Source organism: Ursus arctos, unplaced genomic scaffold (genome assembly GCF_023065955.2).
Source record: "Ursus arctos isolate Adak ecotype North America unplaced genomic scaffold, UrsArc2.0 scaffold_30, whole genome shotgun sequence".
NCBI classification, from domain to species: domain Eukaryota; kingdom Metazoa; phylum Chordata; class Mammalia; order Carnivora; family Ursidae; genus Ursus; species Ursus arctos.
In genome coordinates, this window is record NW_026622986.1 from 10,237,038 (window position 1) to 10,262,468 (window position 25,431).

At 44.0% G+C, this 25,431-nt stretch overlaps 1 protein-coding gene across 3 annotated transcripts in view; it reads left to right on the forward strand.

Annotated features, from left to right (window-relative positions):
* MPP7 (MAGUK p55 scaffold protein 7) overlaps positions 1–25,431 on the forward strand; it is a 283,281-nt gene that overhangs the window by 244,509 nt on the left and 13,341 nt on the right. For all 3 annotated transcript variants that reach the window (XM_057304655.1, XM_057304654.1, XM_044378520.3), the window contains one exon: positions 19,301–19,381. In XM_057304655.1, coding sequence (XP_057160638.1) covers positions 19,301–19,381 — 81 coding nt within the window. The remainder of the gene's footprint in view (positions 1–19,300; positions 19,382–25,431) is intronic.

Sequence of the window (25,431 nt, forward strand, 5' to 3'; positions counted from 1 at the left end):
TTTAGATCTGAGCCTGCCAAAAGCATCCGCTGTTCATGTAAGTCCTGCCCACCTTTAGGGCCTCGAGCTGGATCTTTCGTCTGTGGGCCTCCCTGGGTCTTCAGGTCAGGCGGCTGTGCAGGCAGGGCCCCTCATAGTGCATGGCATTACCGTTTCACCTTCCCTCTCCTTAAAATTTGCCAACTATTCCTAAAGTGTCTTGGGTTGATTTTCCTCGCCTTTCCCCCTCAAATCCATTAGCCCACCTGGGGTAACTCTCCCAGCCACCAGGGAAAGGCTCTGGGCTTGATCTCATTTCAGAGATTGCCTCTCAGGAGTTTTTTTGTTTTGGGATTTTTAAAAAAGATTTATTTATTTATTTTAGAGAGAGAAAGAGCAAGAGGGAACGTGCCGGGGGGGCAAGGAGGGGTGCAGAGGGAGAGATGGGAGAGAGAATCTCAAGCAGACTCCCCACTGAGCATGAAACTCCACGAGGGGCTCGATCCCACAACCCTGAGATCAGGACCTGGGCCAAAAATCAAGAGTCGGACGCTTAACCAGCCAGACGCCCCAGCCTCTCAGGAGTTTTCTGATGGTGTAGACAGAGGCAGTCTCAGAATATTCAGACGGAGGAGCCCTTCCTTTCCCCTTGGCCTCCAGCCCTTTCTCTAAGGCTTCTCAAACCTTAACACCATTCCAGTCATCTGGGGATTTTGTTCCTGCGCAGTTTCTGATCGGTAGCCTGAGGCACGGCCAGAGAGTCTACATTTCTAGCAAGTTCCCAGACGCTGCTGCTGCTGCAGCCCCAGCTCGATTAGAGACCTGTAGCCGCTGGTTATAGTGTCCACGTCGTGAGGTGTGCCTGCCTGCGCTCCGGGGGAAGGCCTTGCTGCTGTACTTGAATGGGTTCCGTCGCCGTCACCTTACTTTGTTAGTGGTGGTGAACTGGGTGCAACTTATTTTGATTTTCCACTTATCACATATCAGTTTTGCGCTTTGTCATGCATGTGCAATAACGATGGTTTTAAAATGTTTGGTTTTCATCTTAATCGGCTGTTCAGGACTTGCACAGTGATATTTTAGGCTTGGTTTGTCTGTTGTGATCAACTAATTTGTTATTTTTAGACTATTCTGGAATTCCTATAGGAAAAAATAATTCTGTTTGAAACTCTTTAGCTCCTAACACTTTATTTCCCCATTTTGGAGCAATTGCTCTTATAATGTAATTTTAATTATTTACTCCTACCCTTACCTGTGCTGTGGCCTTTTCCAATGACAGCCAAGGTCATTGTATGTAACCGTCCTCCTTCAAACCTGTTTCCTATCATTCACCTTTTTCTGTGTGACCGTTGCTCAGAAAATCTGCTTGTATATATGGCACGGCTGAAGTATCAGGAGTTTAGTGTTTATTGTCTGGAAAAATCTCCATCTATTATGTCCTGTGAAGTGGGATAGTGTAAATGGTAACAAACGGGACTCTGGGGAAGGACAGGCTACGTTCTAGTTCTGTTCTGCTCTTTGGTAGCCATGTGATACCTACACATTTCAGATTTTCTCTGGCCTTCAGTTTCTTCATCTGAAAAATGAGAATGATAAGAGCACCTGCTTTCTGGGTTTGTTCGAGGACTAAAGGAAATGATATTTGCAAATACTTAGACCAATTCCTGGCACCTAGCAAGGTTTTAATAAAGAGTCGCTCTTCCATCTTGTTAAAAAACAAAATCGAGCTGAGTTTTAAAGATTTTATTGGCTTTATTCAGTGATTCGTGGATTGGGCAGCATCCCGTCTAGCAGATAGAAAGGAGCTCCAAAGAGCTGTACAAAATGAAAGACTTTTATAGGCAGAGGGGGTGGGAAAAGGAAGTTACTGGTAAAGAGTAGATTGTTTGTGGCAAGGTCACCTCCTTTTAGGGGACCTCTGGGATCTATCAGGCAGATGGTGCTGACCAGGTAATTCCAGATCGACTGGGTTAAGAGTCCACTCCCAGAGACGGGCGCCTGGGTGGCTCTGTTGGTTAAGCATCTGACTCTTGGTTTCACCTCAGGTCATGATCTTGGGGTCATGGGATCGAGCCCTGTGTGGGGCTCTGTGCTCAGCATGGAGTCTGCTTGAGATTCTTTCCCTCTCCTCCCTCCCCCTCTGCCCTCCCCCCATTTGCACCCACGCATGTGCTCTCTCTGTCTCAAATAAATAAATAAAATAAATAAAATCTTTAAAAAAAGAGCCCACTCCTGGGAATGGTGGAAACCAAGTCAGGTGTTATGATTTGGTTTGGTGACGTGGGCTTAGCACAAGTGATTGCATTTGGGGCCTCTTGTCTCTTTTTTAACATTTACCCTCATTTGATCAGACTCTCAGCTTACCTGAAGGATGTGACCAAAATTTAAGGCACTAGCGCCACTCGGAGCTGACGTGCTCAATGTTCTCAGGTTTTGCTCGATCCTCTGTGTGGTAATCACAGGCCGTGATGTTTTTTGCTGAATCTCTGTGGTATTGACAGGTCATGACTTCAGGTTCACTCTTTTTTTTTTTTTTTAAAGCTGGTCATTGTTCTTGTTCCTTTTCTGACGTTCCAGTCTGAGGGAGATCATTTCCTTGTTGGTTAGCGGCTGTGAACACGTGCTTAAAGCCTTCGAGAAAAGATGGCGCACAGGAAGACTGCTGTGATCAGTCTAAGCAGGCTAACTCCCAGTGTCTGGAGTGCGCTTCCGAGCCAGGTTCCCTCAGACACAAACCAGGCAAAATCAAATAAGCCAAAATGACCCTGTCGAAGGGGTCCCTTCCTCAAGCCAAGCGGCTTGTTTGCTGATCTTGTGTGGCTGAGTTTCACCTTCCCCGGAAGTGTCATCCGGGTGCAGCAAGTGGCGTCGGCCCCAGCACAGACACCTCCTTGTTCAGCTAAAAGACCATCAGGCTGTCCTCTTACCGAGAGCGACCTTGGCCGCGGAGTCTGGGGAGCTCTGTTGGGCGGCTGTCCCTTCTGCAGCCGGTGCCGCCGTACTTCCAGGAGTGAAGGCGAGAGTCCTGTTCGGAGCCTCCTTGCGCACTCTCCTGCCCGGGGAAGTAGGGAGCTGCCAGAGGAAGCGAACCCGAAATCATGAGAGCCTCCTGGTAGGTCCTTCCTGACTTGACAGTGTCCACTCGGGGGTCTTGACCAGTGAGGTGTCTCCGTTTATTCGTGAACAGTCAAGGGCACAGTTCGATAATCTGAAAGGCTTTGCGCAGTTCTGTGCCAACCGTCTAAGGATTCATAAGCCCGGGGATGGCGATAACCACAGATAAGGATAAACCTTAAGAACATTGCAACATTGAAGACGCAGATTGGATGGCAAAAGCAGAAGGATCTCACAGGAAGTGAGTCTGCTTGCGGAGAAATACTGAGTCAATTCAGAATTAAGACTTTGGACAGTTTGTGGAGTTTGTAAATAAATGTCATTTGCTAGGGTTAAATCTGTGGAAGCTTCTATGAACCGTGCAGCTGTAGCTTCAGGCGGTTGGCATGGCCACAGGTCACTGAACCAGGTCGGATGCTCTGCGAGGCGGTAGGTCTGTGTTCACTGCCGTGATCTTGAGTGATTCTCTCTTCCGTGCACAAATAAGGCAAAAGGGTTTGAAGAGTTAGGTAGCCCTGGGACACACAGTTCTTGCTGTGCTTGGTTTAGTCTTATAAAGGTCTGCTTGTGTTACCTGCCCAAGGAAGGCCGCAGGGACTGAAATTTTAGTAAATTCGTAGATTGGGGAAGTCAGTCGAGGAAAATTAGGAGCCCAGAATCTGCAGGAGCCAGCTAGGCCTGGGAACCCATGAAGGCGTTGCTTAGTTGTGGGCCTAGGACACTGTCGGATTGGGTTACTTCTGTTTTGGAGACAGCTGGATTCCGTTAGCACTTAGATTATGGCCTAGGTAATGACAGTATCTAGAGATGGTTATAATGGTTCTTAGAGATTCTTACGTCCTTTTTCAGCTGTTGTAGCAAATAAATGGAATCTTTGATGGATCCATGTTTGGTCACTGGCCATAGCAAGAGGTCATCTACATACTCTAGAAGGCTCAATTTCCCAGGGACTTACAGGGGGTTTAACCTTGGTGGAACACTTGGGGTAAATACGAAGCGGCCCCAATGAGCCCGAGAGAGAGGACTGTCCAGGTGTAGTGTTAATTGTTCCAAATCAAAGCAGATAGCTGTTGGCTGCTGGGACACTCAAGAGAGCCGAACATGGCAGCGAACCAGCTTGACTCCGGTGGAGCTTGTGACAAAAAGTTGTTGGGTTTGGAGCAACTGGGAAGTGGGGAATAACTATCTTATTAATAGCTCTCAAGTCCTGGACAAATTGCTAACCCCGCCCATCAGGCTTCCAGTCCGCAGTTACAGGGGCCGGTCCAGGGAATGGTTAGCCCCTAGGTGATGAAGGTCTGTTGGTATGAAGTCTTGCATGGCCTCAGGCTTTAGTGGATATTGAGGCAATTTAGGACGAGGTTTAGTTACGTCTATCTGAATTTTTATAGGCTCTGCACTCTATTCTCCCCATGTCAGTAGTAGAAGTAGCCCACAGATTTTCGGGCACCTCAGATAAATCAGGGGTCTTTTGCTGGAATTGTTTCTCTTCTGTATCAGGGACAAATTATAAGGGACATGAAAGATCAGGTTCGGGTTGGTCACGAAATTCTAAGGTGAGGTTTCCATTGGAGGCAAAATGTACTAGCCGTTTCAGTTTTAGAAAGGAGGTCTCTACCTAATAGGTTGACTGGTACTGTATTACAACGGACACACACACACACACACACACTTTTTCAGTAAAAGGTCCCAGAGTCATCTGTACTACAGGTTGAGATAGAAACTCCCTCAATTTTATTAGCTACCCCCACTATAGAAGGTTCTTTTTCACTCTAAGGGATTTGTTGTCCTATGAGAGAGCTGGTTTAAAATAGAGAATGTTGCTCCCGTGTCTACCAGAATCTGGCAAGGTTTCCATTGGTTTTACTTTTAGTCTTCCTCTTGGCTGTTTGAGGGAATTACTGGTAGCAGTTTACCAAGGGATCCCTCAGAGTCAACACTGAGAGGGGCCATTTGGGGGCAGATAGGGAGGCATTTGAGTTGATGATGAAGGATTTGCATAAAACCTCTGATGATGGTTTTTTCCCCCCAGTGTCCTAGTTGAATAAAAATGAGACATGGAGCCCTGGTCCAGTGTTTTGATGACAGACCCTAAGAGGGTGCAATGGGGGAGGCCCAGGTATTATTTTAGGTGCCTAGCTTGTAGCTTTTATAGCTGTAAGGCTAATAACTTGGTAGCTTTTTCTTTTTAAGATTTTATTTATTTCCTTGTCAGAGAGAGAGGACACACAAGCAGGGCGAGCAGCAGGCAGAGGGAGAAGCAGGCTCCCCGCTGAGCAGGGAGACCAATTCGGGACTCGATCCCAGGACCCTCGGATCATGACCTGAGCCAAAGGCAGACGATTAACCGACTGAGCCACCCAGGTGTCCCAACTTGGTGGACTTTTGATTTTGGTCTTGTTTCAAAGTCATCATGAGTTCAGTCAAATCAGTGGCCATCCTGTTTATACTTTTTTATCAATCCACTAATCACAGAAGATAATCCATTTACAAATAGGGCCTCATTTATTGTATGCAACCTGGAATGCCATAGGAGGAGAGCTTGCAAATGGGCTTTAGAGTCTGTCAGATTCATCTCGTGTGCACGTGTGAATCATAGACCAGTCAACATGGGCAGCAAAGACTCTAGGAATGGCTTTAAAATTATTTGTTGCTATTTTGCAATATTTTCTGGTCCATAATGGGACCGTGATGAAGATCTCAAGTATTATCCTTAGGGTTGTGCCATTTTGTTTTTCACGTCCATTTCTGGGCTTCATCTGGTCCCACCAGAATGTGCACAAGCTGATAAAGATGTGGCAGCCCGGGGTTATAGGCCGTGATGAGGACTCAATTCTTCAAACAACTTTTGGGGTTCCTCCTTGAGTTTAGGAAATTCTTTAACTGTGGGCCTTCGTTTGGTTTGGTTTTTGACCAAGGAGTGAAAGATGCCTGAAGAGGATCTCCTGTAGCCTTGAGGCGGGTGGGGGGGTTATTTTTAAATATAATTGTATAATAATCTCTTCAGAATGGAAAGGCAATACAGATAGAGTTAGTAGAACGTGAGTATTGAGGTAAAGGAGGGTAGAGGGGAGCAGTAGGAGTTACATCTGTCTGACTGTCTTTTGTTGTAGGGACCTCTGTGTCTTTAATTCTTCATTAGCCTTTTGCTATGAATTTTTCAGTGAAGCTATTTTGGCATCTTAAAGCCCTTTTGGAAGCTTCTCCTTACCAATTAAAATAGGTGTACTCATTCTGTTTGTTTGATTTGGGAACCTTTGCTTTCAAGCGCACTTCCTAAATGAGCCGTCTTGTCCAACTGGAATGTTCCCCCATAATGGCCATTGCAATCCTAGGTTGTCTTTAGTAAGAGTTGCCATTTTTGTAGCTGTCTGTTGCTTCTGGGACTGCAGTTCTTTATACGTAGAATAAGCAGGTGCGCGGGGACATGGCACACTCCGCTCTTTGTAATTTAAGAATCTCATTTCTTTAGCTAAGCCGTTGGGTCTCCTTGAGCCAAGCTAATACCTCAGAGGGATGTGTCACTGGGTTGAGGATTGTTTTACAGTGTACCTTCCTGCGCAAGAAATTTTCTTGAGGTTCACAGGTGACCTCGTGTCAGTCTAACCCATTCCGTGACCAACCTATCCTCACCCGGGAGTCTTAGCATTCGGTGTTGAGCATGCTAACCAGCTGTGAAGTACCAATCCATGTCCACCAAGTTCGTGGCGTTTTGGCTTCTGAGATTCCCATTGGCAAGAGCCTTTACCCACACAAGAGCAGCCAAACAAGCACCAGCAGTAACCAAAGAGGTGTGATGGAAGAGTGGTCATAAAAAAAAGAGGCATTAGTTGAACCCACCAGCCATTCCCAACAACGGAAGACTGGATCAAATAAGGGCTAGGACTAGAGTTCACCGTAGACCCATCTGCCGGATCAAGCGAACCCGCTAAGTCCTGGATTGGAAAACCAGTTCGATCAGGTGTTTGATGCAAAGAGAGCTGAGCCCAGAACCCGGGGGAGCCTCACCCCTCGAAGGGTTCATAGATATCACACCTGTGTTTCTCATCAGCCCCAGAGGTGTCAGAAGTTTTCTTCAGATCCTAGCACTGCCACAAAATCTGTTAAAAGCTAAAATTCAACAAGTAAATCTTTAAGATCTTACTGTATTGAGTGATTCATGAATTGGGCAGCATCCCGTCTAGCAGATTGAACTCCAAAGAGCTGTACAAAATGGAAGACTTTTATAGACAGAAGGGGCAGGACAAAGAAGTTACTAGAAAAGTGTGGCTTGTTTCAGGCATGGTCACCTTTCTTTGGGGGACAGCAGGGGTCTCTCAGGCAAATTACCTCACTGGTGCCGAGCAGGTAATTCTAGGTTGACTGGTTTAAGAGTCCAGTCCTGGGAGAGGTTGCAATTAATTAGGTTAGGTATTAAGTCTTGATTTGGTGATGTGGGCTTAGCATAAGTGACTCCATCTTGGGCCTGTTGCCTCTCTTTTTTACATTGTTAACTGAAAATACAAGAGAAACATGAAATGTGCACATATGAGTAGGCTTCTGCTAATTTTTCAACCTCTATTTGAAACACTGAGAAGCTAAAAAAGGTAACCAAGCAGTGGATTCAAATTTTAGAAATTTTGGATTGTTCCTGGATTAACTGTTCATGATGGTAGAAATCCTATACTAAGGAAGCAGTGTCTTGGCTCCCACAACGTGTGTAGGGAGATGGAAAGAGAAGAGTATAAGCAGCCTGGTCCTCCTCAAGCCTCATTTGTTTTTCCCACTGTTTTCAAAGCCATTGGGAATAATGGTATTTGCCTTGAAGCAGTAAGGTAAATATCGCTAAAGAGGTCGGCAGTATTATTTGCTCTACATTCTTACTGTAATAGTGCACGCTTTTTATCCTTGGACTTAACATTCAAGAAATTAAAATAGACCAAGTTGTTAACTTAGCAAAACTATGGCAATTGAGAACTTTGAGCCTTGCTCACAAGTATTTAATTTTTTCTCTTCATTTTGTAAAGGTGCTCTTCCGGAGCCGCATTTTAGCCACTAAAATAGCGTAGTGACATTTTCTGTTCTACTCCTTTCTGCATTTGAAAGCATTTTCCAAAAAGTATGTTAAAACTAAATGTCAGGCATTTCGTACATTTTTCTGCATAAATTTTATCTTCAGTGAGACCTGACTTTTTAAAAAGGAAAGTAATAAAGCCAAATAATGTGTCTGTGTGTTTGTAGGGAGAGAGTGGAGAGAAAGCTTTGGTGTTTAAAAAGCTACTAAAACACTTCACAGCTTAAGCCAACAGAAGAGCAAAATTCATCATGCGGCTATTCAGACACTTTGTGACTTGTTCTGTCTGGTTATGAGGCATAAGAGGAAACTAATAATAAATCTTTCTATATATTTCACATTTCCCGCTTGAGCTTTAAGTGCCATTCTGCCCTCCTTTGTGCTGAGTGTCACATGCTGTCTAAAGACGGCTTTGTACAGGCAGTTGGAATAAGTAGACCTTTATGAGACTGTCATCATTTTTCCATAAAACTATGGCAAAACAAAAAGTCTTGCACGTAAAGCAGAGAGAAAAGCAAGCACTCGAAACAGAATATAAATGTTACTATGTTTATTAAAATTCTCATCACTTTGGGTGAACTTTGATTGAAGGCTTGTAGGAATTAGAGTCTGCTCCAGAGGATTTTATATAGACAACTGTAAACCCAAGAGTCATAGTTGAATTTATGAGCGTGGGCTGGATTTAAAGTTATAATCCTTGTGTATAGGAGGTAAATAAGATCTTTATTAGAATCACAGTTGGCTTTCTTTTATGCCACTGGCGTATCTTAAATGTTTACACTCTGGCTTCATTTCTGGGCATAAATCACAATTAAGTTCATTCGGCTGATTTTTATGGAGTACCATCCGTGCCAGGCACTGTTCTGGGCACGTGGGGCCCTTCGCGCACAACACCAATGTTTTTGCCCTCGTGGTGTTTACATTCTAATGGGAGGACATAGACAGAAAAACAGATTCAATATACTTTAGGCATATAAAGTCAGTTATACAGCTCCAGAGGGTGGTAAATGCGGGGAAAGACAGTAACAGCAGGGCCGATTCAGGGGCATCAGGATTTCGAATCAGACTGTGGTAGCCTTGTCGAAAAGGTCACATTTTTGAACGGACTCTGAAGCAAGCTACCGGTGTCCTCTTCTGCTTAGCTTAGGAAGACTCAGGAGTGGGTTTATTTTGACCTTTTAATTTTATTGACTCGTCATCCCCCCGAGATAGAAGGAAGATGAGAACTTGAGTCAGTCTGTGGAAGTCTGGTCTCAATAGCTACTTTGGAAAAAATGATGCTCTTCCAGCAAGCTTCCCACTTTTCTTCTTCTTTTTTTCTTTTTTTGACGTTCGCGTACAAGCTGATGCTTCATTAATAGGCTTTTTCTTCCATTATGAAAGCAAGAGAAGAAAAAAGCCCTGAACCTCTGGCAGGGCTTGTTATGAACTGCTAAGTTGCTGTATTTTCTATGTGGTTTGATTCCAAGGGAACTTTAAATTTAGTTTTATAAACAAATTTGTCACTCTCCCACACAAAGTCCAGCCACCCACTATTGTGATCATTGTAAGATTGTGAGTCAAATATAAGAGCATGGTGCCTTTCCTTTTATGCCTAGAGCGACAAAAGTCCGAGCGCTACAATAGGATAAGTAGGCTTTTTATAACATGTCTGAGCTGAAGGATACCTAGAGATTTCGTTTGATTTGTCTTGTAATAAATCAGATGAGTAAGTGTGTTTTTTCAGGTAACAAAAGCCGTTTGGATATTGAGTGGAGAGTCCAGCAATTTTGATATTTTTCTCTGGGTAGTGAGAGGAACAAGTCTGGCCAATACTATAAAAGTGTCTGGGGGAAAACGTGGAAGAATTTTCGTGTTAAGCAGGGCAGGTCCGCTGGAGGTAAGCACGTAGTAAAAACCGCATCCCTGCGAGGGGCTTTCACACAATACGCCATTTTCGTGTCTGTGTCAAGATGGACAAAGATCATGAGCAAAAGTGAATAGTACTTGATCAGAGCAACAGATTTCTCTCCCGTCTATGATTTAACACCGCACAGACACCCAAACAAGAATGGATTTTATCAATCGCGTCCTGTTACCTGAATACATCGCGTGTGAAGACAAATTTGGCCAGTCCCCTCTACCCGTATCTCTTTCTGAGAAGTTTCTTTCCTAACAGATGATTAACACTGCCATCTTCGGCGCGATTGTCCTTCCGTCTGTAAGGTACCGCTCGTCTATATTTACATTATTAAATTCATTTTGATGCTCATTAGTCTTAACAAAAACTGCAACGAAATGCTACGCTGGACATTTACAAATAGAACTTAGGTTATTGTCATCTTTTTTTTTTTTTTTGTAGACTGCGTGAGTGTCTTTAAAAATATATCTATATATCACATTTCAGGGGCGCCTGGGTGGCTTGGTCAGTTAAGTGTCTAACTCTTGATTTCAGCTCAGGTCATACATCTCAGGGTTCTGAGATTGAGCCCTGCGTTGGGTTCTGTGCTGGGCATGGAGCCTGCTTACAATTCTCTCCTTCTCCCTCTGCCCCTCTGCCCCGCTCATGTGTTTTCTCTCTCTCAAAAAAATTAAATAAATAAATAAACAAATAAAATATATTCACATTTCATTGATTTCAATGAAGTCATTTTCACAGTAGTAACACCTTATTGTTCTGGTAGGTATTCATTCACTCAGGGTCTGCACTAACATATAAATAAGTAAATGGTTGAAGCTTCAAGGACAATACCACAGAGTATATCCATAATTTTTCTTTTTCTTTTTCTTTTTTAGTGTATGAGAACACCATACCCATAGTTGAGGTTAGTCTTTGAGTGCTCCTAGAGTTTCAGAGTGCTACTGTGGGCACTGGTTTTATTTCTCAAAACTTTCTCCACTCATTTAGCTTTTTTTGATTTTTAATTGTATGTGTCTGTTTCAGATTCAGAAAGTAGATCTTTGCGGGGGGCATGTCTACAGAATGAAAAACTTCTGTGCATCAACTATGAATTAATTTTAAGAGTATATGATGCTAGCATTCTCGTAAAAACATATTTATTGTTTTCCATCCATAAAGATTTATTACAAATCATAAACCCTTATACATATCCATGGAATAAAAAGAAGAAACTCTGAAAATAGAACAGTGAAAACATTCAGCGTCTTAGGATTACATGGATAATGGGTCAATAATGTCAGCAGAAGTGGAGGTCATTTGGGGCAAAGGCATCGTGTATGCCTAAACTCTCCCTGTATATAAACAAAGGCTGGGAATTTGCATATAGATTTTTTTTAAAATCTTCTTTTTAAGATAAAGGCAGTTTTGCATTTAGTTTAATGTGAATATTTTCTTTCTTTTTTTTTTTTTTTAAAGATTTTATTTATTTATTTGACAGGGATAGAGACAGCCAGCGAGAGAGGGAACACAAGCAGGGGAAGTGGGAGAGGAAGAAGCAGGCTAATAGCGGAGGAGCCTGATGTGGGGCTCGATCCCACAACGCCGGGATCACGCCCTGAGCCGAAGGCAGACGCTTAACCGCTGTGCCACCCAGGCGCCCCTAATGTGAATATTTTCTTAAATGTAAAATTTTAAACAGAAACTTTAATAGCATCATTATTGACACCCTAAGTGGGCTGTATTTCTTTGGCTAAAATGAATGAACCTTTATATAAAATCACACACATTGCCTACTTTCAGGAAGGAGTTACTAATTAAATGTACAAAAGTAATAAAAGACAGTATGCCTTCATCAGATTATCTTAATTATCTAATTGATAACAGTTTTTATAAGAATATCAACTCATGGGAAGTCATAGCTTTAGTCTTTCTTGCATTTGCACACAAAGCTGATTTTGTAAATTCTTATAGAATTAAAGAAAAATGAAATGGATACATATTTACATGTTTTGGTTTGAATAGAAACATTCTGTTATTTTCAAGCTAGAGAAACATCAGTTTTAGTTCACTGCCTGGATTCCAAATTAATGAGTTCCAAAATGATGTTTAAGTTTTTTTTTTTTTTTTGACTTTTACTTCCCTATCATCGTTGTATTTTATTTCCTTCGTCCTAAATGTAAATGCTGACACACATGCCCTGTGTATGTCAGCCAGGCCTACCATATTTTGTCCTCCGTAAGTTTCCTATGGACTTTCCCGAGGTTCTGCACAGAACGAGTTTTGAGATCCCCAGACCTGACTTCCACTTTTTGTGGCCGGGGTCTCTGTGTAATCCGCAAGCACAGATAGTCATCCCTGGCCGTGGTGTGGGGCAAGCTACGGGTCACAGGCATAATCAGCGGATAACTGGCTACCTGAGTTTGCATTTTGTTGACGTTCTTTTGATAAGGAGATAGGCAGGGCGGAAGGAGTGCAGACCTTCTGAGTCAGACAGGCTTTTGAATACCAGTTGAGGCACACTCCAGATGTGTGTGACCTTAGGAAAATTCCTTCACCTCTCATTGTTCATTTTCTTGTCTGTAAGATTAGGATGGTAATACCTTTCTCGCAGGGATCTTCTGAGGATTAGTAATGGTGTATGTTAACCGTGTAATACATGCCTGCCATCATCGTCATCATTTTTTCCAAAGCCTGTTGTCTGTGATTTAAATAATGCGCTATTTAGATTATCTTCTTTCTCTTCATTTTTTTTAAGTGGATTTCTTTTCTTTTTTTTTTTTTTCCGAGTTGGGACTCGATCCCAGGACCTTGGGATCATGACCTGTGCTGAAGGCAGACGCTTAACCGACTGAGCCACCCAGGTGCCCCTCTTCTTTCTCTTTACGCATTCACAAGCACAACTGAAAACAAACTGTAGGGTAGCCAATTTATATGCAGATGTGTACGTGTATTTCACCAGTTGTGGTTACAGTTGCCATATCAAAGGGGAAATGAATCCGTCCTGCTGCAGAATGAGCATGACTCTCTGCGTCCCTCAAGTGGCCCGCAGTGTAAATAGATACTGTATCCGAAATACAAAGCGGCCACGCGAAAGTGCTGTGACTTACGCGTAGCCAGGGGAGAACGGGGCTGTGGAGCTAGGTGGTGATCTTAAGGTGAAGATCTGAAAAGAAAAATTCTAGAACTTCACGATCCAAGAGCTTGTCAGGGAAAATGCTGTTTGGAGGCCCTCGGGACAATTCTGTAGTAAGAATAATGGAAACTGTGGGACGCCTGGGTGGCTCTGTCCTTAAGCATCTGCCTTCGGCTCAGGTCATGATCCCAGGGTCCTGGGATTGGGTCCCGCATCGGGCTCCTTGCTTAGCGGGGATCCTGCTTCTCCCTCTGCCTGCACCTCCCCCTGCTTGTGCTCTCTCCCCCACCCCCCGACAAATAAATAAATATGATCTTTAAAAAAAGAAGAATGGAAACTGTATCCCTATTTTAACTTTTTTTTATAAGGAAACTCCCACTTTTGAAGATGATGGCCTCATATCTAGGGAAAATTTTTCTTATAAAATCATGTGCCACTGACCATTCTTGGCATGCTCCCATGAGTGTGCCGTGAAGCAAGCTCACTACAAAGAGATTCTGTAAAGGCGTAGGATCGAGTACAGTCAGAATGTCAGGTGTCCTATTAGAGAAGCATACTTCTCCCCTCCCCCCACCCCGCCCTGCAATTCAAACACACCTAGTTTTTTTCTTCCAGAGTTAAAATAAATCATTGTGGTTTTTGGCATGGGTAGGAGAAGAAAGAAAAAAAGAAAACAAAAAAAAAAAGCTAGACTCTCACTCAACAAAGTATCTCACACTCTGGGAAGCACTCCAGAGGGGAGACCTGCTGAAGAAACAGTCAATTCATGTCACCCTTTCAGTCCTGGGTGCTGGGGCTGGGGGTGGGCATGGCAGCCCTGGACGCGCTCATTAAGTTTTAGTGTTTTATTCGCTTCTTTTTCTTCGAGCATATATACCTGAGTTTGCATCATTTGCACAGAGAACACAGCTGCATTTGTAACCCCCCTTGTTTTTCTTTGTCATTTTCTATTAAAGAGTAAGTTTTAGCTCATTAAATATTTTTGGTACTCTCAGAGTGGGTCAGGTGCGTACGTCCCAAGTGGCGCTTGGCATTTCGCAGCCAGTGCTACGTCACTTTCCTCCTTTCTCTCGGGATCTCGTTTCTTCTCCTGGTCCCGAGTTCTGCCTTGCCGGGCCTGCACTCACAAGGGCACCCTTGCCTCGTCCTCTCTGTTCCACTGCAGTCCTGAGAGGTGGTAGATCGAGTCCCCTCCCTGAAACTTGCTGGTCCACAGCCGAATCATCACCTTCCCCTCTGCTTCTCTGTTTTTCAAGAGCCAGAGAGCCAAGTTCAGATGTAAGCCCACCCCCTCCTCTCGGGGACCGTGAGCACGTTCCCTCGCCGTCCTATCCAGGCATGCTGGATGCCGATGCTGCTACGCTTAGCTCCCATTCCTTTGCTTCACTCGGCAAATAGTTTTACCTCCAGAACAGCCTAATTACTGACTATAATTGAAATGAACGAAACAAACTAACAAGTGCCTACAGTTTGCCAGCTGCTGAACCAGTAGATGACGCCGCTGTTTTCACAGAGCTCACAGGCCGTTGGAGGAGAAAGACCGCTAAACAGACAATTAGAGTATAGTGTGATTAGTCCTTTGAATTGGGAGCAAAGGGAACGCATGAACTTGGTACCAAACCCAAATTTAAAGTGTTGGGACAGATTACCTAAAGCGTATCTAAGCTGAAACAACAAACACGAGTTAGCACCTGTCGAGGCGTCTGGGTGGCGCAGTTGGTTAAACGTCCCGATTCCTGGTTTCAGCTCAGGTCATGATCTCAGGGTCTTGAGATCGAGCCCCCTGTCAGGCTCTGTGCTCAGCATGGAGTTTGCTTGAAGACTCTCCCTCTGTCTCCCTCTGCCCTTGCCCCCACCCCCACCCCATCCTCCCTCTCTTTCTGTCTCTCAAAAAAACCCAAAAACAAAAAAACACGTGAAGAGGACAGGAGTGTCCTTACAAAAGCAGGCAGCATGTGATGAGTCCCCGCAACATGAGGGAGAACCTGCCACATCTCCGGAAGCAGGGTAGCCCCACGTAGCTGGAGCTGCAGGGCATGGGACGGAGTGGCAAGAATGCAAATTAGGGACACCAGGGTAGCTCCCAACGTGCAATCTGTATAAACCTGTCAGAGAATTTCTGTTTGATTCTGTGTGCAGTGGAGGCAGAAAGCGAGATGCTGGTGAGGAGTGGCAGAAGCCAGAACCGGGGTGGCAGAGACAGGAGGGAGCAGTGGCTGAGGGACATCGTAAGGTGAAGGGGAGTTTGTTGTTGTTTGAAGGTAGGAGAGAATTTATTTGCTTAAGTGCTGACAGAAGGGAGCTAGCTGGAAGAGATGAAGATTCAGGAAAAGGGATCTCTGAGAGAAGGTGTAAATGAGTGTATGACCGCAGAGAAGCACCTAGATGATGGTGTAGATGGGTTTAGATATAGAAGTTTCTAGAAAGGACTTCGAAGACCTTTCCACTTGTTGGCTTCTGCGATCTCTGGAGTAGATGAGGTCTTCTGAGCTTGAGGAGGCGATGGCGACACTAGAAGCTGCATTGTGTCTGCAGATTTTTATCGAGGGCTTGCTTTATGGGGATGGTAAGTGACAATAGGATTCCTGCCCTCACAGCACCTCTGTCTAGTGGGAAAGAGACCACGAAGTGATGTGTTACCCAGTTGTTGAATTGCGACTTTTAGGTATTGGGAAGACAGGACGCTCTGAAAACCTAAAAATGAGAAACACAATCGGCAGGGTCAGGACAGTCTTGCAGACTTGCTTGAGGAAGATCTGTTTGAGCCAAACTCTGACCTATCAGGACTCCCTGGGCTCCAGACGCAGGAAGGAACTTGGGCAAATGCTTTGAGGCAAGAGGACGAGGCAGGGACCAGGTCCCGCGGAGCCTTGTAAACCATGTGAAGATTTTCATTTTCATTTTTTTTTTTTTTTGGAAGAGCCGCTAGAAACTGCATTTCCAAGAATGTTAAGCAAGGGAATGACAGGATCAGAATAGCTCCTTAGAAGGACTCTGTCTGCTGGCGACGGGGGCGGGGGGGGGGGTTAAAGTGGCTGGTGAGCAGGTGTGGGACGGCTAAGGAGGCTGGTCCAGGGGTTCACCCTCCACCCAGGTGAGCACGGCAGCACCTCGGACGAGTGCGGCAGCAGCGGCAATCAAGAGGGTAGACCTGCAGCATATTTAGGAGGTAAAATTGACAGGCTTTGGCAATTGTTTGGTGGTAGGGGGTATGTAAGCCAGTTGGAGACTCCTACATGACTGCAGAGAACGGGAGCATTGCAGCTACCATCGTAGGAATGTGAGAAATACAGTCGGTAGGAGAACATAGAATAATTGCTGGAGAATGTGTAAGTCCAGTTTGTTCGTGGAGAGCAGGAACGTATGGCAGGACTGCTCCAGGGCTGTTGTCTAGGGGTGGGTGTGGGGAGGGGCCACCGGATTGATCTTAGACTGGAGGTTTCCTTAGGAAGTGTGATAGGAGGACAGTGTGTAAGAGATTTGAGAACATTAGCAAAGTAGAAGACACGGTGGCCCATGGAAGTGAAGGGCTGCTAGATAAGCAGGAAAGAAATGAGAAAGCGCTGGAGGTCCTTGCGACAGTAGGTATGGGAAGAACAACAAGGGATTAGAGATGGAAGTCCTACTGGAAAGTTTGAATTTAGTATTTCAGGAGTGAAATCGCTGCTGGTGATGGCTGAGTCTCGAGGTCTGCCCCATGAGTGGTGGAAGTGAAGTAGAGGGGAAGTTCGTTCGAGACTCAGAGTCAGGGAGGTTAGAGGCTGGCGTTTTGAAGGGTGTTCACGACGTTGCTGAGCTCACCCAAGGCGATGGCAGGAATTGAGGTGCAGAGAATGACAAGAGCCAGGGGCTAACGTCCCAGAACAGTGGCTCTTGACAGGGGCAGCACTGCCCACCAGGAAGCATATGGGCATTCAGTCTTTTTTGAAGTCAGAATGGCTAAGGGGGCCAGGAAGGTAGACGTGCCACTTCTGCGGAGCACAGTTCCGACCTGCATCCCACACTCTCTCTCGGATGTTTGTAACAGACATTCAGGGACTGAACAGATCAACACAGGGTGTGGTGTCAAGATAAAAGGTCTGCCTTCCCGGACAACGCAGCACTGTCCCATCCCATTTATTTTTATACTTATATATAAAGTGAGGGTCATTTGCAAAAGTATCGTTTTCTTCACTGTGATAGTCTTGACCTGTTATCTCTATTTCAACTAAGGCTGTTTCCCCCCTTCCCTTTTACCATTTTCCAAAAAGTCTCCCCTGTCCTTCCTTTCTGGTTGCTGGTCTTTATTCACCTATTTCCCTGTGCCTTTCCTGCTTCCGTTTTCCCGTACTTTCTCGTACGGAGTGGTTCCTGATCTTATTACTCTTAAATCCAACCTTATTGTAGGTGACTGCAAACATCGGACATCATTAGGTTTCCTCGTTATGTCCGAGCATCTACATATTGATACACATATTGTTTCATTATAAGTACTTTATCTTTCACATATTACAGTGAGGGCATTTTATTTATTTGAAGGGCTGGTAGTTACATTAGCTCTGAATTCCATTTCCGGGCATAGATGGGATATTATATTTACTATAAAAAGGGAGAGCTGAGCACCAGGGAATTGGTACTTGACAGCAGTTCTCGGAAAGATGGAAGGTGTTAGTGAGTGACCAGCAGGGGAGACAGGGGAGGGCCCTAAAAGTGTCGGTAACGCAAGGAGGGCACAGCCCCCCAACTCCAACTTCACCTTCACTCAACTTTTCCCTCCACCCAAGATGGCCTCCATTCTCTTCTCTGTCCACCTGTCTGTTCTTCACTGTCCAGCATAAAACCTTATTCTTCTCAAAGCCCATAAGAGGAAGTAGCCAAGGGAATAATACAAATGCCTGGATTCCCGGGATCCTTCCAAGAGAGGGAGTGTGATTACTTTCCGAATTAGCATGAGTCTAATCAAGGCTCAAAGACAATAACTTTCTTAGAGACCCAGCTCCCCCCCTCCCCCCGGGCTGCTGTTATGAGATACCACAGGCGGGGTGGCCTGTCCACAACGGAAATTGACTACTCACGGTCCTGGAGGCTGGCAGTTGGTGGACAGGTGCCCTCACAGCCGGGCGAGGGCCCTCTTCCAGGTCACACACGTCTGCTGTGTCCTCACATGCTGGACGTGGAGGGAGCTCTGTGGAATCTCTTCTTCAAGCGCACCCATCCCTTTCTGAGAGCTCCACCATGACCTAAGCACCTCCTAAAAGCCCCCCCTTCTAATGCCTTGGGCGCTGGGATTCCAACACGTGAATTGGGGGCAGGGGGCACACACATGCAGACCCCGGCATCCAGCATCACCAGGGGAAGGAGTAGTGAAGAGGGGACTCTAACCCAGGACAGTCCGGGCGTGCAGCTTGCGTTGTGCCCGCCGCCCTGACGGCCGAGTTGCGAGACGTTAGCCATTCGGGGCTTGTGACCTTCTAACTTGTGTTTGGACTCCTCCTTGAAACCTCGCGCCCAGTCTCATCATCCTTTTGTGTGACTCTCTCAACCCGGTTACTTTCTTTGAAGGCGGTGTTCACTTCTGTTCCGCACGGCATCTGCACTATGCCTTGTCCATGGGGGTGTTTACTCGGTATACACGGACTGCTTTCTGCACCTCTGGCCTGTGCCGGTTGTCAAACGCTTAAGGACCCACTGAAAGCGGTGTCAGGAGAGTTACCTTGACCGGGGTACATGTGGCGGACGGTTTTGCAAATGTAAAACACATCATTAGATTTGGCTCTAAAATAAAATTAACGTTCAAGGATGTTCTTTTATTAAGCTCTACAAACATCTGAAATTGAAACAGCAGGTGCCCAACTCTGCACTTCGGCCGTCTCAGGCGTATATACTTTTTTAGGCTCTTCCGGATACCGTCACTCGGTGATAGACTCAGATACTCTGGTGTGTGTTTCACTGAAAACCTAAGTATTTCTCATCTTTGAAAGGCAGGGATTTACATTCTCATAGTAAAAAAGCAACAAACGAACTAGCTTTTCCTTCGGTACCCCTGACCTCGAGATACTCTACTCGGGATGCCAGGTGGGACCCACGTGCTCCTTCTGTGAATTATAGACGTGTTTAAATGGTGTTTGGTTTCATGCCGCGTTTGTATTCTGCTGTCTTTCAGGCCCTGTAGGAGTCGGTTTGAATGAACTGAAACGAAAGCTGCTCGTCAGTGACACCCAACACTACGGCGTGACAGTGCCCCGTAAGTTCCCTGCTCCCCCAGTAGCGATCGGTCAGCACTGACCTAGCGTGGGTGGCATCTGGCCCCGTTGCAGGCATTCAGCCTCTGGACCCACAACAGCCCTAGCAAGTATGCAGGAAACTGAGGCACGGGAGTGAAGGGATTGCCCCAGACTGCAGAGACCGTTGGCAGGACGTTTGTTAATCACGGCTTCTCTATTCTCAGTTTTTATGGTGAATTTTAATATACATATGACACTAAATTAGTATTTACAGATTTTCTCCTAAATAAAAGCCTGACTCTTCTACTTCCTAAAATAAGTGCTAATGTTTTCCAGAGGTTTTCACCAGGTTTAAGATCAGAAGGACCAACCCACAGAGAGCCGAAGGAGGCCTCTTCTAATAGAAGCCTTTCTTAATTACTTTTTATATGTAGTAATTGGCAGATGGTGTTAAATGGGCCTTTCATGGCCATATAATCCAAATATGGTGGGCTTCTTTTCAGTATACAGAATTAGATCTATTTTTATAAAAGAGGTTTTCATAGGCTTTCTTACAAGTGAAATGCGATGCTGGAAGCATTTTGACCTCCAGAATAAATGCCGTTTGACTACTTAATGTGTTGATGTTAGAAAGCCGTCTAAAAGGCTAAAATTGAAATGTTGGCTTTTTCAAGTGGTTTTGGTACTGTTAAAAACAAAACAAAACAAAAAACACAACTGTTTGTATATGGCCCTGAGCAGTGTTCTCTAGTTTTGGAAGAGTTCAACTTTATTTTAAAATTATAGTTCTCTATTACCTCAAGTTACTCCTTGTTACTGCATTTTTCCAAATTATTGTTTATAATCATTTTCAGCCATACGTTACAGGGCCATTGGTTTCCACCAACAGAGATGAAAGGAAAGGAAAATGTGGAAATGTGGAATTAAACAGTGTTTTTTTCCTTTTTTTTTTTTTTTAACTTTAATTATTCACTTCTCTTGCAAAAGCTGATTCGCAATATATGGGTAATTCAAGAATTTTACAAAACAATTGTCAGTCTTAGCAATTACAAAGTACCTGAAGGGTGGAAAAACAGATGACAAAGGGGGAAAAATGCATGTGTTAATTTCCTACCATGTATTCATCTCCTTTATTTGTCTTCATTTCATCGTCCCAGCCACTGAGCAACATCTGCCTGCCACAGAGGAGGAAGCAGGGAGACAGGAGATGGGCTTGCCCAGAGTTGTACACGTCATAGTTGCACCCACCAAGACTCCACTTTCCATGTCCCTCCTCCCCCCATACAACACTACACAGTCTTTTCCAACTACGGATGCTCTTTATTGTCTCACAGTTAGTAATAAACATCGATTTATTTGGAAGATGATAAATACCAATAAGGCTGTCTCCCAAACATAACCTGTTATGACAGTTTTGGTGTTACTCAAGGACCTAGGGCAACGTACTTGGCCTCAATCTATCCAACACTTCAGATAACATCTGTCTCTGAGGTTGTTAAAGAAATTGACAACATCCAGAAAGGTTCTGCGGCTGGGACTCTCCAAAGAAATCCCCGAAGTAGTAATTTTCCACTCAGAATCACTTTTAAACAGGTGTTAATGTCAGAGAATCCCCACAGAGCAGTGTTTTCCAGACTTGCCTGATGATAAAAATCTCTTGGGCTTCTTAGGAAAAGATTCCAAGGCCTTTCCAAAGAGATTCTCCTTCGGGAAACCTGACAGAATGCCTGAAAGTCTATTTTATATATCCCAAGTGACTCATAACACTGCACATCTTTGGAAAATAACAGCCATAGCATGAACTCCGGGTGATTTAATTAATTACAGAAGAATATATTTTAAGAACAGTGTTGGAATTTGAGATTGTTTTGCTTTGTAAAATACTCCAGGTAGAGTCTTGATTATCTAGAGAAAAAATATTGCTTTGATTATTCGACCAGTATTCTGTTCTATGTTTAACTCTAAATCTTTCCCCAAAATGTACTACTAAATCTCCACCAGAATGGGTAAGTGGAAAACAATGGGGAGCAATGGAACTCTCACACATTGCTGGTGGGAGTGTAAATTAATTTCACCCACTTTGGAAAACTAAGTGGCAGTGTCTGTTAAGGCTGAGCCAACATCGACCCCACGACCCCGCGGTTCCACTCCTAGTACGCAGCCACCAGAGACGCACACAGCATGCCCTCGGGTAGTCTTAGAAACATGATGCGCAAGAGCTTCAAACTGGAAACGACCCAAATGCCCAGCAGGAGGAGACTGGAGAGGTACCGTGATGCTATGTTCACACAGCGGAAGACGGCAATGCACGGTTTGCCACTGCAACACAGCCACACAAATGAATCCCCCAAACATGTTCAGCGAGCAGAGGCAGACACAAAAGAGAATATGCGGTAGGAGTCATTTTTACAAATACAGTAAAAGCAGTGCTAGCGTGCGCTCTTAGAAATCTTGAGGAGGTGGGTTGGAAGGGTGTTCTGGAGTGCTGGAAATGTCCCGTTCCGTGGCCGAGCGCTGCTCTCACGGGCGTTTTCCGAACTGTGAAAACTCATTAAGCTTATGTGTGAACTTCTCTGTACGTTAAAAAGAAATACTTGGTACTTTAGCTCACTGTGGTTCGCAGATGTCGTTTTGCCAGGCTCGACAGCACTGCAGTTACGGAAGTTGAACGCCTTCCTTTATTGGAGAAAGCGGGGTGATCGTTACAGGGGATCTTCTCTAGGCTGTTTTTGCAACTTACTGCGAATCTATAATTATTGCAATTTAAAAACAATTTAAAGGGATGCTAAGTGAGGTAAATACTGCCGCCCTCGGGCTACAATGGCAGAACAGATTAGACGATCTTTACAAAATACCGACGTCACCACATTAAACATTCCGAGTTGCTTTTAAAGAAGGTGGTGGCCGAGGCCTGTTTTCTGCTCGTTTGCTTCTTTGTGGCAAATCCCAGCCTCAGTGAGCAGCATCGACACTGCGGTGAGGCTCCAGGTGGCCATCAGCACATTGAAATGACTAGTAATATAACCAGCCTTTCGAAAGGCTGTCTCAGGAAATTAAAATAAAGTAGTTAACAAACTGTATTGCAGTCGATGTCAAAGACTTGATGGATTCCAAAGTCTAGTCTGGAATTCGGGCACTCATCGTCAACCACACCTGTTAATCACTTTGTGGTTTCTCGTGAAGGCATATATCATAGTTCTATGTTTTCATAGGTTTCAGGGAACTCATGTTCTGTAACACTTCTTTGTCCATAGAAAACCTCAGTTGAGATTTCTAAAATATATATGTAAGAACTAGGGTACCAATTTAAAAAAAAATTTTTTTTTTTCTTGTCTCACCATGGCAGTTATTTGGGAATTTTGTTGAAGCAGGGGAAGAGGGTCGAGTTTGGAGTTGGTCTCGTATTTGTTCGGTGTTTGTCTTACACTGTCAACAAAGGGGGTACTCAGACAGTGAACTGTAGTGAGTGGTGGCCTACATTGTGGTTAATATGTCCATCTTTCCCTTTGAATTCCCTTTTCAAGAATTTCCGGATCCCTTATTCAGGATTCCTCACCGTGAATGAGTTTGTGTGATTCCTGTGGTCCCTCACTGTGATTAACACTAAAATTCTTCAGTGGTAAAGTTATATCAGGCCTGGATAATTTGGGGTGCTCCCGATAAGCAGACACTCTGAGTGTAGATATGTTCACTTTTAAATGTGTTTGGCAGCGCCACAAATGTCTTGTTGGCTTGTGTGGTTCTACTTTTAACCTTCCCGGGGACTCCACACGTCAGGGCGGTGATCCTTACAACTGTGCTGCATTTTCAGAGTGAATAAAAATAACTTTTTCTCAGTTCGTCAGAGACAAATTAATGCACATAAAATTCTCAATTTTGATTTTTCAACAATACATTTTTATGAAGCTTACTATTTGGTAAAGGAACAGCAGTTAACAAAAATGAAACTGTTGAATATTAACCCTAAATTCCAAAGCAGGGCATCATACCAATTTTACTATCTTTCTAACTCTCAGATGTGTATTACGTTATATACACTTAACAGATTCTATTTCTGTTGTGAAATTCATTCTTAGCTTTTATGATAGAATTAAATTTATTAGTATTTCATGGTATTCCTGCAAAAGGTGTGACACCTCATAAAAAATAGCATACCTTCTTGGTGCTTTACCAGTTGAAATACAAAAAACAGTTCCAGGAGATCTGACTATCGTATTAAAATATGCTTGGTAACTAAATAGAAGTCCAACTAAAATTGTTCATATAATTTAAATTAATCGGGTTTTATAAATCTGTTACTTCTTGTATTGGGTTACTTTTTTCTCACTTCCCACAGTTTTCCTTTTATTGAGATATAATTGAAGTAAATAAGCCGCACATACTTCACATGTACAATTAGATCAATGTTAACGTATGTAGACCCACATGAAATCATCACCACAGTCAACATACCGAACATTTCCGTCTCCAGAAAATCTCCGCATGCCTTTTGTAATCCATCCTTCTCCCCCTGGCCTTGGGCAGCCATGGATCTACCTTCTGAAACTATAGATTAGTTTGAATCATCTAGCACTTTATATAGATAAAATTATACAGTATGTTCCCAAATTCTTTTTGCCTGGCTTACTTCACCCAGCATGAGTTTAAGATTCACCGAGGTTGTTTCACGAGCAACAATTCATCCCTTTTCAGTGCTCAGTGGTATTCCACTGTACGGAAATACTATAATTTATTTAGCCATCCATTTCCCTGCTGATGGATACTTGGGGGCTCCCCCCCCCATGTTTCGTTTTTACAGATAAACCTATAAGCTAAATAGTCTGATGAACATATGTTTTTGTTTCTGTTGGGTAAATAAGTCATAATGGAATGGCCGATCGTATTTAAGAACCTACCAAACCATTTTCCAAAATGGTCATACCATCTTCCAACCCACCAGCCGTGTATGCAAGATCTAGGTGCTGCACAGCTTTGCCGACCATTGATGTAGTGAGCCCTTTAAGTTTATCTCCGTGTCATACAGACCTGTCTCAGGGATATTACGGTTCAGTTCCAGGCCACCACAATAAAGCGAATACGGCAGTGAAGCAGCTCAAATGAATTTCTGGGTTTCCCAGTACATATAAAAATTATTCCTAAAAGAAATAGTATTTATGCTTATGCTGTAGTCTCATGTGTGCAATAGTATTATGTCTGAAACAACAATGTGCTTACCTTAATTTTAAAATACTTCATTGTTAAACAGTGCTGACCATCATCTCAGCTTTCAGTGAGTCGTCATATTTTTGCTGGGGGAGGGTCTTGTCTTGAGGTGGTTGGCCACTGACTGCCCAGGGTGCTGGTTGCTGAAGGCGGGGTGACTATGGGAACTTCTTAAAGTAAGACAGTAATGAGGTTCGGTGCATCAGTGGACTCTCCGTTCATGAACTATTTCTCTGTAGCATGCAGTGCTGTTTGATAGCATTTTACCCATAGAGCTTCTCCCAAAATTGGACGCAGTCCTCTCAAACATTGTGCTTCTTTATCAGCTCAGTTAATGTAATACTCTAAATCTCTTTGGTCATCTCAACAATCTTCAGAGATTCTTCACCACCTCAAGAAGCCACTTTCTTTGCTCATCCGTAAGATGCATCTCTTTATCCGTTAAAATTTTATCACAAGATGGCAGTAATTCCCATCTCCAGGCTCCGCTTCTAATTCTAATTTTTGTGCTGTTTCCACCACATCTGCGGTGACTTCCTCCACTTGGGGCTTGAACCCCTCACAGTCATCCATGAGGACTGGAGTCAACTTCTTCCAAACTGTTAATGTTGATATTTTGATGTCTTCCCATGAATCATAAATGTTCTTAAGGACATCTAGAATGGTGAATCCTTTCCAAAGTAAAGTTTTCTTTCCATAAGTCAGTTTTCAATTTTCTTTGCCCAGATCCAGGAATCACTATCTGTGGCAACCATAGCCTTACAGAAATGTATTTCTTAAATAATAAGAATTGAAAGCCACAATTATTCCTTGATCCATGGGCTGCAGAATGGATGTTGTTAGCAGGCATGAAAATAACAATCTTGTT